The 14422-nt window shown below is 56.2% G+C and overlaps 1 protein-coding gene across 1 annotated transcript in view; it reads right to left on the bottom strand.

The window, feature by feature from the left end:
* Positions 1-14422, bottom strand: part of slc2a15b (solute carrier family 2 member 15b) — a 393270-nt gene that overhangs the window by 123736 nt on the left and 255112 nt on the right. The window contains exons 3-5 of the mRNA XM_070874938.1: positions 11805-11965; positions 2130-2254; positions 940-1085 (exon numbers count right to left, since the gene is read on the bottom strand). Coding sequence (XP_070731039.1) covers positions 940-1085; positions 2130-2254; positions 11805-11965 — 432 coding nt within the window. The remainder of the gene's footprint in view (positions 1-939; positions 1086-2129; positions 2255-11804; positions 11966-14422) is intronic.

The following is a 14422-nucleotide window of genomic DNA, read 5'->3' as shown; positions in this document are numbered from 1 at the left end:
CGGAGCTCGTACATTTGGATCCCGTACACCCGGAGCTCGTACACCTGGAACCCGTACATCCGGAACCCCAACACCCGGAGCCCGTACACCCGGAGCCCTTACACCCGGAGCCCAAACACCCGGAGCTCGTATACCCGGAGCTCGTAGACCCGGAGCTCGTACACCCGGAGACCGTACACCCGGAGCTCGTACACCCGGAGCTTGTACACCTGGAGTCCGTACACCCAGAGCCCGTATACCCAGACCTCGTACACCCAGAGCTTGTAAACCCAGAGCCCCTACACCCGGAGCACATACATCCGGAGTCCCTACACCCGGAGTCTCTACACCCAGAGCCCGGACACCCGGAGCCCCTACACCCGGAGCCCGCACACCCGGAGCCCCTACACCCGGAGCTCCTACACCCGGAGCCCTTATACCCGGAGCTCCTAAACCCGGAGCCCCTTAACACGGAGCCCGTACACTTGGAACCCGCTCACCCGGAGCCCTTACACCCGGAGCTCCTAAACCCGGAGCCCCTACACACGGAGCCCGTACACTTGGAGCCCACACACCCGGAGCTCATCAGAGTGGAAACGCTGGAGAGCAGTCCTCAATGGGGCTGGCCTCAAACTGGACCAATTCAGGTCTCCCGCTCAAATCAGTTTGAAGGGATGACCGCGGGTGTGGATTGGCTGGAGTGCGCTATTTACCATGGGTTTCTGATACCCAAACACTGAGCGATCTGGGGCATCCAGAAATCCCGTCCTCATCGCCAACGTGAGATATTCTTAAGACGTCACTAAGAAGCACACGACACACAAGATGGCTCCAGTACAGAAACTGTCATCATGTGACTGCCACTTGATCCTGTATTATTTACATCAGTAGTTGCAGTACCACAGTAGTGCACATGGTGGTGCACTATTACAGTGTTCAACGCAGAGTGACGTCGCTTACCTTCCCCATCAGCTCGCGCAGGCCCAGCACCTGGGCTGCAAACACTCCCAGACAGATGAAGATCGTGGGCATTAATCCCAGGAAGCCTCGCAGATTCTTCGGGGCAATTTCCCCCAAGTACATTGGGACGACACTGAGTGAGATACCTAGAGACAGAGGCCATGGATTAAGGTACTGATGGGAGCTGTTGGAGTCACCATCTTTCACACATGTCTGAATGATGCTGTTCTCATCTCTGTCCTTCTCCCTCTGTCTCTCTATCTACCGCTCTCTCCATCTGGGCCCCTCGCTGTTTTTGTTCTCTCTCTATCTATCTGACTCTCTATCAATCTTTCTCTGCCTCTCTGTTCTTCTCTCTCTATCTTTCTTTGTCTTCCTGTCTCTCTCTCTTTTTGTCTCACTCTCCGTGGCCCCTCTCGGTATCTCTAATTCTGATCCTCTCTGTCTCTCTCTCTGTCACTCTCTCTCTCACTCTCACTCTTACTCTCTGTCTCTCGCTCTGTCTCACTCTCTCTCTGTCTCTCTCTTTCTCTGTCTCTCTTTTTCTCTGTCTCTCTCTATCTCCCTCTTTCTTTGTCTCTCTCTCTCTCACTCTCTCTATCACTTTCTCTATCTCGCTCTATCTCACTCTCTCTCTCTCTTTCTCTGTCTCTCTCTCTTTATCATTCTCTCTCACTTTCGCTCTCACTCTGTCTCTCACTCTGTATCACTCTCTCTGTCTCTCTCTTTCTGTGTCTCTCTCTCACTCACTCTCTCTATCACGCTCTCTCTGTCTCTCTCTCTCTCTCTCTCTCTCCCTCCCTCACTCACTCACTCTCTCTGTCTGTCTGTCTCACTCTCTGTGGCCCCTCTCGGTATCTCTAATTCTGTTCCTCTCTGTCTCTCTCTCTCTCTGTCACTCTCTCTCTGTCACTCTCGCTCTCTCTCTGTCTCTCTCTCTCTCTCTCCCTTACTCTATCACACTCCCCGTCTCGCTCTGTCTCACTCTCTCTGTGTCTCTCACACGCTCTCTATTTCTCTCTCTCACACACGCTCTCTCTCTCACTCACTCACTCACTCTCCCTCCCTCCCTCCCTCACACTCTCTCTCCCTCTGTCTCTCTCTCCCTCCCTCTCTCTATCACTCACTGGACGGTTACTCCCGCGAGAGGCCGGTGATGAGGGAGTGAGCTGCGGGAGCCCTCCGTGTACCTGAGTGGATTCCAGTCATGAAGCGTCCGGAGATGACCATTTCGGGGGAGCGCAGTTGTTTGCTGAATCCCATCAGGAATGCGGCCAGGAACACCAGGAGTGTGCTGTACACCAGGGTCCCCTTCCTGTCAATGGGTGGTCAAGATTGTCAGTCGGGACACCGCCTCACTCACCTGTTTCAACACACATCCCTCTGGCAACTCGCAGGAGTCCTCCCTGCTCCAGTCGCAAACAATCCACATTCTTACTTTATTTCACCCCCTCTTTGTGGTGAGGCTGATAATTTACACAGACATAACTCCCGGGCTCGGGAAAGCCCCTCCCACATCTCACACAGGAGGCCATTATAACCCAGGAACACCGGAACAGGATGAGGCCCATTCAGCCCCTCGAGCCTGTTACACAGGAACAGGAGGAGGCCATTCAGCCCCTCGAGCCTGTTACACAGGAACAAGAGCAGGCCCATTCAGCCCCTCGAGCCTGTTACACAGGAACAGGAGGAGGCCCATTCAGCCCTTCGAGCCTGTTACACAGGAACAGGAGGAGGCCATTCAGCCCCTCGAGCCTGTTACACAGGAACAGGAGGAGGCCCAGTCAGCCCTTCGAGCCTGGTACACAGGAACAGGACGAGGCCCATTCAGCCCCTCGAGCCTGTTACATACGAACAGGATGGGACCATTCAGCCCCTCGAGCCTGTTACATACGAACAGGGTGGGACCATTCAGCCCCTCGAGCCTGCTCCACCATTCACTTAGATCACGGCTGATCTGCACCTCAACTCTATCCGCCCGCCTTGGTTCTGGAACCTTTAATATCCTTACCCAACAAAAATATAAATCTCAGATTTGACATTTTCAATTGACCCCCAGCCCCAACAGGGGAGAGAGTCCCAGATTCCCACTCGCCTCTGTGTGAAGAAATGCTTCCTGACATCACCGCTGAACGGTCTGGCTCTAATTTTAAGGTTACGCCCCCTTGTTCTGGACTCCCCCATCAGAGGAAATAGTTTCTCTCTATCTACCCTCTCAACTCCTTTAATCATCTTAAACACCTCAATCAGATCACCCTTAATCTTCTGTACTCCGAGGGGGAGAAATGTGGTAGTCTGGAGAGTAGTAAGGGGTGGGGGGACAGGAGATCAACTCGGGTCCCTGATCCGAACCACGACCCAGTGATCCTTACTGTAGCACATGGTGTTCGAGAGAGAGGGAGAGCATGAGAAAGGGGGAAATGAAAGAGAGAGGGAGAAACAATGAGAGGCAGAAAGAATGAGCGAAAGGGAGAGAGAATGAGAGAGAAAGCAGGATAATTAGAGTGAGAGAGAGTGAATGAGAGAGAGTAAGAGAGAAAAGTGAGCGAATGACAGAAAGAATAAAAGAAAAAGAATGAGTTGCGAGAAAGAGAGGGAGATAGAGAAAGGATTAGAGGGTGATGGGATGAATGAAAAAATTAGCGAGGGGGGGGATTAGCGAGGGGGGGATTAGCGAGGGGGCATTAGTGAGGGGGGATTAGTGAGGGGGGGATTAGTGAGGGGGATTAGCGAGGGGGGGATTAGTGAGGGGGGATTAGCGAGGGGGCATTAGTGAGGGGGGATTAGTGAGGGGGGGATTAGTGAGGGGGATTAGCGAGGGGGGGATTAGTGACGGGGGATTACTGCGGGGGGGGTTAGTGATGGGGGGGATTAGTGAGAGGGGATTAGTGAGTGGGGGATTAGTGAGGGGGGGATTAGTGAGAGGGGATTAGTGAGGGGGGGATTAGCGAGGGGGGGATTAGTGAGGGGGATTAGCGAGGGGGGGATTAGTGAGAGGGGATTAGTGAGTGGGGGATTAGTGAGGGGGGGATTAGTGAGGGGGGGATTAGTGAGGGGGGATTAGCGAGGGGGGGATTAGTGAGGGGGATTAGCGAGGGGGGGATTAGTGAGGGGGGATTACTGCGGGGGGGGGTTAGTGAGGGGGGGATTAGCGAGGGGGGGATTAGTGAGGGGGATTAGCGAGGGGGGGATTAGTGAGGGGGGATTACTGTGGGGGGGTTAGTGATGGGGGGGATTAGTGAGGGGGGATGAGTGAGGGGAGGATTAGTGAGGGGGGGATTAGTGAGGGGAGGATTAGTGAGGGGGGATTAGTGAGGGGGGGATTAGTGAGGGGGGGATTAGTGAGGGGAGGATTAGTGAGGGGGGGATTAGTAAGGGGGGGATGAGTGAGGGGAGGATTAGTGAGGGGGGGATTAGTGAGGGGAGGATTAGTGAGGGGGGGATTAGTGAGGGGGGATTAGTAAGGGGGGGATGAGTGAGGGGAGGATTAGTGAGGGGGGGATTAGTGAGGGGGGATTAGTGAGGGGAGGATTAGTGAGGGGGGGATTAGTGAGGGGGGGATTAGTGAGGGGGGATTAGTGAGGGGGGGATTAATGAGGGGAGATTAGTGAGTGGAGATTAGCGAGGGGGGATTAGTGAGGGGGGATTAGTGAGTGGAGATTAGCGAGGGGGGATTAGTGAGGGGGGGATTACTGAGGGGGGATTAGTGAGGGGGATTAGTGAGGGGGGGATTAGTGAGGGGGGGATTAGTGAGGGGGATTAATAAGGGGGGGATTAGTAAGGGGGGATTAGTGATGGGGGATTAGTGAGGGGGATTAATGAGGGGGGATTAGTAAGGGGGGGATTAGTGAGGGGGGATTAGTGAGGGGGTATTAGTGAGGGGGATTAATGAGGGGGGGATTAGTAAGGGGGGGATTAGTGAGGGGGGATTAATGAGGGGGGGATTAGTGAGGGAGGATTAGTGAGGGGGATTAATGAGGGGGATTAGTAAGGGGGGGATTAGTGAGGGGGAGATTAGTGAGGGGGGATTAGTGAGGGGGATTAGTGAGGGGGGGATTAGTGAGGGGGATTAGTGACGGGGGATTAGTGAGGGGGGATTAGTGAGTGGGATTAATGAGGGGGGGATTATTAAGGGGGGGATTAGTGAGGGGGGATTAGTGAGGGGGGATTAGTGAGGGGGGGATTAGTGAGGGGGGATTAGTGAGGGGGATTAATGAGGGGGGGATTAGTAAGGTGGGGATTAGTGAGGGGGGATTAGTGAGGGGGGAATTAGAGAGAGGGATTAGTGAGGGGGGCAATAGTGAGGGGGGGATTAGCGAGGGGGGGATTAGCGAGGGAGGATTAGTGAGGGGGGATTAGTGAGGGGGGATTAGTGAGGGGGATTAGTGAGGGGGGATTAGTGAGGGGGATTAGCGAGGGGGAATAAGTGAGGGGGGATTAGTGAGGGGGATTAGTGAGGGGGGATTAATGAGGGGGATTAGCGAGGGAGGATTAGTGAGGGGGGATTAGTGAGGGGGGATTAGTGAGGGGGGGATTAGTGAGGGGGATTAGCGAGGAGGATTAGCGAGGGGGGGATTAGTGAGGGGGGATTAGAGAGGGGGAGATTAGCGAGGGGGTATTAGCGAGGGGGGATTAGTGAGGGGGATTAATGAGGGGGGGATTAATGAGGGGGGATTAGTGAGGGGGGATTAGTGAGGGTGGAATTAGTGAGGGGGGGATTGATGAGAGGGGGATTAGTGAGGGTGGAATTAGTGAGGGGGGATTAGTGAGGGGGTATTAGCGAGGGGGGGATTAGTGAGGGGGGATTACTGAGGGGGGGATTAGTGAGCGGGGGATTAGTGAGGGGGGGATTAGTGAGGGGGGATTACTGAGGGGGGGATTAGTGAGGGGGGATTAGCGAGGGGGTTTAGTGAGGGGGGACTAGTGAGGGGGGGATTAGTGAGGGGGGATTAGCGTGGGGGGGATTAGTGAGGGGGGATTAGTGAGGGGGGGATTAGCGAGGGGGGATTAGCGAGGGAGGATTAGTGAGGAGGTATTAGTGAGGGGGGATTAGTGAGGGGGGGATTAGTGAGGGGGGGATTAGTGAGGGGGGATTAGTGAGTGGAGATTAGCGAGGGGGGATTAATGAGGGGGGATTAGTGAGGGGGGATTAGTGAGGGGGGGATTAGTGAGGGGGGATTAGTGAGGGGGATTAATGAGGGGAGATTAGTGAGTGGAGATTAGTGAGGGGGGATTACTGAGGGGGGGATTAGTGAGGGGGATTAGTGAGGGGGGATTAGTGAGGGGGGGATTAGTGAGGGGGATTAATGAGGGGGGGGATTAGTGAGGGGATTAGTGAGGGGGGATTAGTGAGGGGGGGATTAGTGAGGGGGATTAATGAGGGAGGGATTAGTAAGGGGGGATCAGTGAGGGGGGATTAGTGAGGGGGATTAATGAGGGGGGGATTAGTAAGGGGGGATTAGTGAGGGGGGATTAGTGAGGGGGATTAATGAGGGGGGGATTAGTAAGGGGGGGATTAGTGAGGGGGATTAGTGAGGGGGGATTAGTGAGGGGGATTAATGAGGGGGGGATTAGTAAGGGGGGGATTAGTGAGGGGGGATTAGGGAGAGGGATTAGTGAGGGGGGCATTAGTGAGAGGGGATTAGCGAAGGGGGGATTAGCGAGGGAGGATTAGTGAGGGGGGGATTAGTGAGGGGGGATTAGTGAGGGGGATTAGTGAGGGGGGGATTAGTGAGGGGGATTAGTGAGGGGGGATTAGTAAGGGGGCTTAGTGAGGGGATTAATGAGGGGGGGATTAGTAAGGGGGGGATTAGTAAGGGGGGGATTAGTTAAGGGGGGATTAGTGAGGGGGGATTAGTGAGGGGGGGATTAGTGAGGGGGGATTAGTGAGGGGGATTAATGAGGGGGGATTAGTAAGGGGGGGATTAGTGAGGGGGGATTAGAGAGAGGGATTAGTGAGGGGGGCATTAGTGAGGGGGGGATTAGCGAGGGGGGGATTAGCGAGGGAGGATTAGTGAGGGGGGATTAGTCAGGGGGGATTAGTGAGGGGGGGATTAGTGAGGGGGGGATTAGTGAGGGGGGATTAGTGAGGGGGGATTAGTGAGGGGGATTAGTGAGGGGGGGATAAGTGAGGGGGATTAGCAAGGGGGAATAAGTGAGGGGGGATTAGTGAGGGGAGATTAGTGAGGGGGGATTAATGAGGGGGGATTAGCGAGGGAGGATTAGTGAGGGGGGATTAGTGAGGGGGGATTAGTGAGGGGGGGATTAGTGAGGGGGGATAAGTGAGGGGGGATTAGTGAGGGGGGATTAGTGAGGGGGGATTAGTGAGGGGGGGATTAGTGAGGGGGGATTTGTGAGGGGGGATTAGTGAGGTGGGATTAGTGAGCGGGATTAGCGAGGAGGATTAGCGAGGGGGTATTAGTGAGGGGGAGATTAGCGAGGGGGATTAGCGAGGGGGGATTAGTGAGGGGGATTAATGAGGGGGGATTAATGAGGGGGGATTAGTGAGGGGGGGATTAGCGAGGGTGGAATTAGTGAGGGGGGGATTAATGAGAGGGAGATTAGTGAGGGTGGAATTAGTGAGGGGGTATTAGTGAGGGGGTATTAGTGAGGGGGGATTAGCGAGGGGGGGATTAGCGAGGGGGGATTAGCGTGGGGGGGATTAGTGAGGGGGGATTAGTGAGGGGGAATTAGTGAGCGGGGATTACTGAGGGGGTATTAGTGAGCGGGGATGAGTGAGGGGGGATTAATGAGGGGGGATTAGTGAGCGGGGATTACTGAGGGGGTATTAGTGAGCGGGGATGAGTGAGGGGGGATTAGTGAGGGGCGATTAGTGAGGGGGGATTAGTGAGGGGGGGATTAATGAGAGTGGGATTAGTGAGGGTGGAATTAGTGAGGGGGGGGATTAGTGAGGGGGGGATTAGTGAGGGGGGATTAGTGAGGGGGGATTAGTGAGGGGGAATTAGTGAGGGGGGAGATTAGTGAGGGGGGATTAGTGAGGGGGTGGATTAGTGAGGGGGGATTCGTGAGGGGGGATTAGTGAGGGGGGATTAGTGAGGGGGGGATTAGCGAGGGGGGATTAGCGTGGGGGGGATTAGCGAGCGGGGATTAGCGAGGGGGGATTAGTGAGGGGTGATTAGTGAGGGGGGGATTAGTGAGGGGGGATTAGTGAGGGGGGATTAGTGAGGGTTGATTAGTGAGGGGGGATTAGTGAGGGGGGATTAGTGAGGGGGGATTAGTGAGGGGTGATTAGTGAGGGGGGGGATTAGCGAGGGGGGATTAGGGAGGGGGGATTAATGAGGGGGGATTAGTGAGGGGGGATTAGTGAGGCGGAGATTAGCGAGGGGGGATTAGCGAGGGGGGATTAGTGAGTGGGATTAATGAGGGGGGGATTAATGAAGGGGGATTAGTGAGGGTGGAATTAGTGAGGGGGTATTAGTGAGGGTGGATTAGTGAGGGGGGGATTAGTGAGGGGGGATTAGTAAGGGGGGATTAGCGAGGGGGAGATTAGCGTGGGGGGGATTAGTGAGGGGGGGGATTAGCGAGGGGGGGATTAGCGTGGGGGGGATTAGCGAGCGGGGATTAGTGAGGGGGGATTAGTGAGGGGTGATTAGTGAGGGGGGATTAGTGAGGGGTGATTAGTGAGGGGGGGATTAGTGAGGGGGTATTAGTGAGGGTGGATTAGTGAGGGGGGGATTAGTGAGGGGGGATTAGTGAGGGGTGATTAGTGAGGGGGGGGATTAGCGAGGGGGGGATTAGGGAGGGGGGGATTAATGAGGGGGGATTAGTGAGGGGTGATTAGTGAGGGGTGATTAGTGAGGGGTGATTAGTGAGGGGGGGATTAGTGAGGGGGGATTAATGAGGGTGGATTAGTGAGGGGGGGATTAGTGAGGGGGGATTAGTGAGGGGGGATTAGTGAGGGTTGATTAGTGAGGGGGGCATTAGTGAGGGGGGATTAGTGAGGGGGGATTAGTGAGGGGTGATTAGTGAGGGGGGGGATTAGCGAGGGGGGGATTAGGGAGGGGGGGATTAATGAGGGGGGATTAGTGAGGGGGGATTAGTTAGGGGGAGATTAGCGAGGGGGGATTAGCGAGGGGGGATTAGTGAGTGGGATTAATGAGGGGGGGATTAATGAAGGGGGATTAGTGAGGGGGGATTAGTGAGGGTGGAATTAGTGAGGGGGGGATTAATGAGGGGGGGATTAGTGAGGGGGGGATTAGTGAGGGGGATTAGTGAGGGGGGATTAGTGTGGGGGGATTAGCGAGGGGGGATTAGTGAGGGAGGGATTCGTGAGGGGGAATTAGTGAAGGGTGGATTCGTGAGGGGGGATTAGTGAGGGCGGGATTCGTGAGGGGGAATTAGTGAGGGGGGATTCGTGAGGGGGGATTAGTGAGGGGGGGGATTTGTGAGGGGGGATTAGTGAGGGGGGATTAGTGAGGGGGGATTAGTGAGGGGGGGATTCGTGAGGGGGGATTAGTGAGGGGGGATTTGTGAGGGGGGATTAGTGAGGGGAGGTTTAGTGAGGGGGATTAGTGAGGGGGGATTAGTGAGGGGGGATTAGCGAGGGGGGATTAGTGAGGGGGGATTAGCGAGGGGGGATTAGCGAGGGGGGATTAGTGAGGGGGGATTAGTGAGGGGGGATTAGTGAGGGGGGATTAGCGAGGGGGGATTAGTGACGGGGGGATTAGCGAGGGGGGGATTAGCGAGGGGTTGATTAGCGAGGGGGTTTGGTGAGGGGGAATTCGTGAGGGGGATTAGCGAGGGGGGATTAGCGAGGGGGGATTAGTGACGGGGGGATTAGCGAGGGGGGGATTAGCGAGGGGGGATTGGTGAGGGGGAATTTGTGAGGAGGATTAGCGAGGGGGATTAGTGACGGGGGGATTAGCGAGGGGTTGATTAGCGAGGGGGGATTGGTGAGGGGGGATTGGTGAGGGGGAATTCGTGAGGGGGATTAGCGAGGGGGATTAGTGAGGGGGGGAGATTAGCGAGAGGAGGGAACATTGTGGAAGGTTGGGCGGGTCAGGATCAGGGCCCAGATGTGATGCACTCTGTGGTGGAATATCCCACTAGTGCTCGCTGTCTGGGGAGCAGGCACTGGGATGAGGTGCTGCAGGGTGGGCAGTGACCATGGGACTGTACCCAGACTTAGTCAGCGAGGTCAGGGAAGGGGAGCAGAACAGAACGTGTGGGGGGAAGGGGTACCCAGTACAATGCAGATCCTGAAGAGCTGGGATTATCGAGGGGGCTGTAACCCTCGGTCTGCCCCTCAGAGGGGAGATCCTGGCCCAACACACTCAATCCCAGCATCCTCAACAACAACAAGCATTTATATAGTTTCTTTACTGTAGTAAAACCTCCCAAGGTGCTTCACAGAAATTAATGAAACACAAGCCACAAAGGAGCTATTAGGACAGGGTTGGTCACAGAGATAGGTTTTAAGGAGCGTCTTAAAGGAGGAAAGAGAGGTAGAGAGGCGGAGAGGTTCAGGCAGGGAATTCCAGAGTTTGAGGCCTGGGCAACAGAAGGCATGGCCACCAATGGATGAGCGATTATAATCAGGGGTGCTCAAGAGGGCAGAATTAGAGGAGCGCAGACATCTCGTAGGGTTGTGGGGCTGGAGGAGATTACAGAAATAGGGAGAGGCGAGGCCGTGGAGGGATTTGTAAACAAGGATGAGAATTTTGAAATCGAGGCGTTGCTTAAGCGGGAGCCAATGTAGGTCAATGAACACAGGGGGTGATGGGTGAGTGGGACTCGGTGCAAGTTAGGACATGGGCAGCGAGCACAGGGGGTGATGGGTGAGTGGGACTCGGTGCGAGTTAGTACACGGACAGTGAGCACAGAGGGTGATGGGTGAGCGGCTCTCGGTGTGAGTTAGGACACAGACAGTGAGCACAGGGGGTGATGGGTGAGCGGGACTCGGTGAGAGTTAGGACATGGGGCAGAGAGCACAGTGGGTGATGGGTGAGCGGGACTCGGTGTGAGTTAGGACACGAACAGTGAGCACAGGGGGTGATGTGTGAGCGGGACTTGGTGCGAGTTAGGACACAGACAGTGAGCACAGGGGGTGATGGGTGAGCGGGACTCGGTGAGAGTTAGGACACGAACAGTGAGCACAGGGGGTGATGTGTGATGGGACTTGGTGCGAGTTAGGACACAGACAGTGAGCACAGGGGGTGATGGGTGAGCGGGACTCGGTGAGAGTTAGGACATGGGGCAGAGAGCACAGTGGGTGATGGGTGAGCGGGACTCAGTGCGAGTTAGGACACGAACAGTGAGCACAGGGGGTGATGTGTGAGCGGGACTTGGTGCGAGTTAGGACACGAACAGTGAGCACAGGGGGTGATGTGTGAGCGGGACTTGGTGCGAGTTAGGACACAAACAGTGAGCACAGGGGGTGATGTGTGAGCGGGACTTGGTGCAAGTTAGGACACAAACAGTGAGCACAGTGGGTGATGTGTGAGTGGGACTTGGTGCGAGTTAGGACACAGACAGTGAGCACAGAGGGTGATGGGTGAGCGGGACTTGGTGCGAGTTAGGACACGGGGCACAGGGGGTGATGGGTGAGTGGGACTGGGTGTGAGTTAGGACATGGGGCAGCGAGCACAGGGGGTGATGGGTGAGTGGGACTGGGTGTGAGTTAGGACATGGGGCAGTGAGCACAGGGGGTGATGGGTGAGCGGGACTCGGTGCGAGTTAGGACACAGGGCAGCCGAGTTTTGGATCATTTCTAGTTTACGGCAGTTAGAATGTGGGAGGCCAGCTTGGAGTGCGTTGGAGTAGTGAAGTCTGCAGGTAAAGGAGGCACGGATGAGGGTTTGAGCAGCGGATGAGCTGAGGCAGGGGCGGAGACGGGCGATACTCACTGACCGAACTTTGCCACCAGCAGCCCCACGAGCAGCGAGCCGAACATCCCACCGACAGCAAACACCGAGACAGTCGCCGAGTACAGCAGCACCAAGTGGTCGGCCGACATCGAGCGGTTGTATCGCTCCAGGATGGTGGCATTGTAGAAATCTTTAATATACTGCCGATAAAACAGGCAACAGCAACTGTCAGACAGCAATCGGATGAATATTTGAGGGGGAAACACTTGGTGGGCTTTACGGGGAAAAAGCAGGAGCAGGGTGAGTGGGACTGATTGGACAGCTCCATCACAGGGCCGGCACAGGCTCGATGGGCCGAATGGCCTCCCTGCGTGCTGTATCAGTCTGTGATTCTCGCCCAGCACACAGATTCAAGTGAGAGATTCTCAGGCTCAGAGACACAATCTCTGCTCTCGCCAACAAAGCTCACTGCCCATCTTCACATTCCCAGCGCTTTTAAACAAACCAAGACTTGCATTTCTATAGCGCCTCTCACGACCACCGCATGCTTTACAGCCAAAGGACCTCTTCTTTTGAAGTGTAGTCACTGTTGTAATGTAGGAAATGCGGCAGCCAATTTGCGCACAGCAAGCTCCCATAAACAGCAATGTGATAATGAGCAGATAATCTGTTTTGGTGATGTTGGTAGAGGGATAAATATTGGCCCCAGGACACGGGGGATAACTCCCCTGCTCTTCTTCGAAATAGTGCCATGGGATCTTTTACATCCACCTGAGAGAGCAGACGGGGCCTCGGTTTAACATCTCATCCAAAAAACGGCATCTCCGACAGTGCGGCGCTCCCTCAGTACTGCCCCTCCGACAGTGCGGCGCTCCCTCAGTACTGCCCCTCCGACAGTGCGGCGCTCCCTCAGCACTGTCCCTCCGACAGTGCGGCGCTCCCTCAGCACTGCCCCTCCGACAGTGCGGCACTCCCTCAGTACAGCCCCTCCGACAGTGCGGCGCTCCCTCAGCACTGCCCCTCCGACAGTGCGGCGCTCCCTCAGTACTGCCCCTCCGACAGTGCGGCGCTCCCTCAGTACTGCCCCTCCGACAGTGCGGCGCTCCCTCAGCACTGTCCCTCCGACAGTGCGGCGCTCCCTCAGCACTGCCCCTCCGACAGTGCGGCACTCCCTCAGTACAGCCCCTCCGACAGTGCGGCGCTCCCTCAGCACTGCCCCTCCGACAGTGCGGCGCTCCCTCAGCACTGCCCCTCCGACAGTGCGGCGCTCCCTCAGTACTGCCCCTCCGACAGTGCGGCGCTCCCTCAGTACTGCCCCTCCGACAGTGCGGCACTCCCTCAGTACAGCCCCTCCGACAGTGCGGCCCTCCCTCAGTACTGCACTGGGAGTGTCAGCCGAGATTTTTATGCTCAAGTCCCTGGAGTGGGACTGGAACCCACAACCTTCTGACTCAGGGGCGAGAGTGCTGCCGCCCACTGAGCCACAGCTGACACTTTACCCTCCCACCCCCCACCACTTCGTCCCTCATCCCCCACCCTGCAGTGACTGCGCTTGAAAAGCAGTTCATTGGCTGTAAAGCGCTTTGGGACATCCTCAGGCCGTGAAAGGCACTATAGAAATGCAAGTCTTTCTGAGTTTGTCCTTCGCCCCTTTGACTGTGGCTATTTGCTGAGAGAAATGAACCTCATGAATGCAACAGAAAAGGAGGCAAGGTCACTGGCCCGTCCCTTCCCCAATCCCAGAGCCACTGAGGTACCCGAGTGAGGCCAGCCAACTTCGCACACCAGGGAGGAAACATCAAGCCTTTCTCCGTGCCCCAACTGCAGAGCCCATCGTTCCTTCATCCTGGAACTCCCTCCAGTACAGCACTGTGGGAGTACCTTCACCACACGGACAGCAACGGTTCAAGGTAGTGGCTCACTACCACCTTCTCAAGGGCAATGAGGGACGGGCAATAAATGCCGGCCTTGCCAGTGACGCCCACATCTCGATAACGGGTAAAAAAACAGCTGCCTTACACATCTTTGATGAGCTGTGTTCATTGGCTTGGCAATCCCGAGATTCCAGTCCCTCAGGGGACTGCCCAGTTTCACCTCCTCATCTGTGTCCATCCACACAACCCTCAGTCTGGTCCCAAACTCCAAACTCACCCAGTGTGTCTCTGAAAACACTAACCCGGCTGCACACCCACCTCTGGGACACACCCCTGGGACCCACCCCTGGGACACACCCCTGGGACCCACCCCTGGGACACACCCCTGGTACCACACCTGGTACACACACCTGGGACCCACCCCTGGGACCCACCCCTAGTATCCACACCTGGGACCCACCCCTGGGACCCACCTCTGGGACCTACCCCTGGCACCCACACCTGGCACCCACCCCTGGGACCCACCCCTGGTATCCACACCTGGGACCCACCCCTGATACCTATCCCTGGGACCCACCACTGGGACCCACCCCTGGGACCCACACTTGGGACACACGCCTGGTACCCACACCTGGGACCCACCCCTGGGACCCACCCCTGGGACCCACCCCTGGGACCCACCCCTGGGACCCACACCTGGGACGCACCCCTGATACCTACCCCTGGGACCCACCACTGGGACCCACCCCTGGGACCCACACTTGGGACACACGCCTGGTACCC

This window comes from Pristiophorus japonicus, chromosome 3, assembly GCF_044704955.1.
Source record: "Pristiophorus japonicus isolate sPriJap1 chromosome 3, sPriJap1.hap1, whole genome shotgun sequence".
NCBI classification, from domain to species: domain Eukaryota; kingdom Metazoa; phylum Chordata; class Chondrichthyes; family Pristiophoridae; genus Pristiophorus; species Pristiophorus japonicus.
Note: the sequence above shows the minus strand (reverse complement) of the source record. Positions and strands in the feature narration are given on the sequence as shown.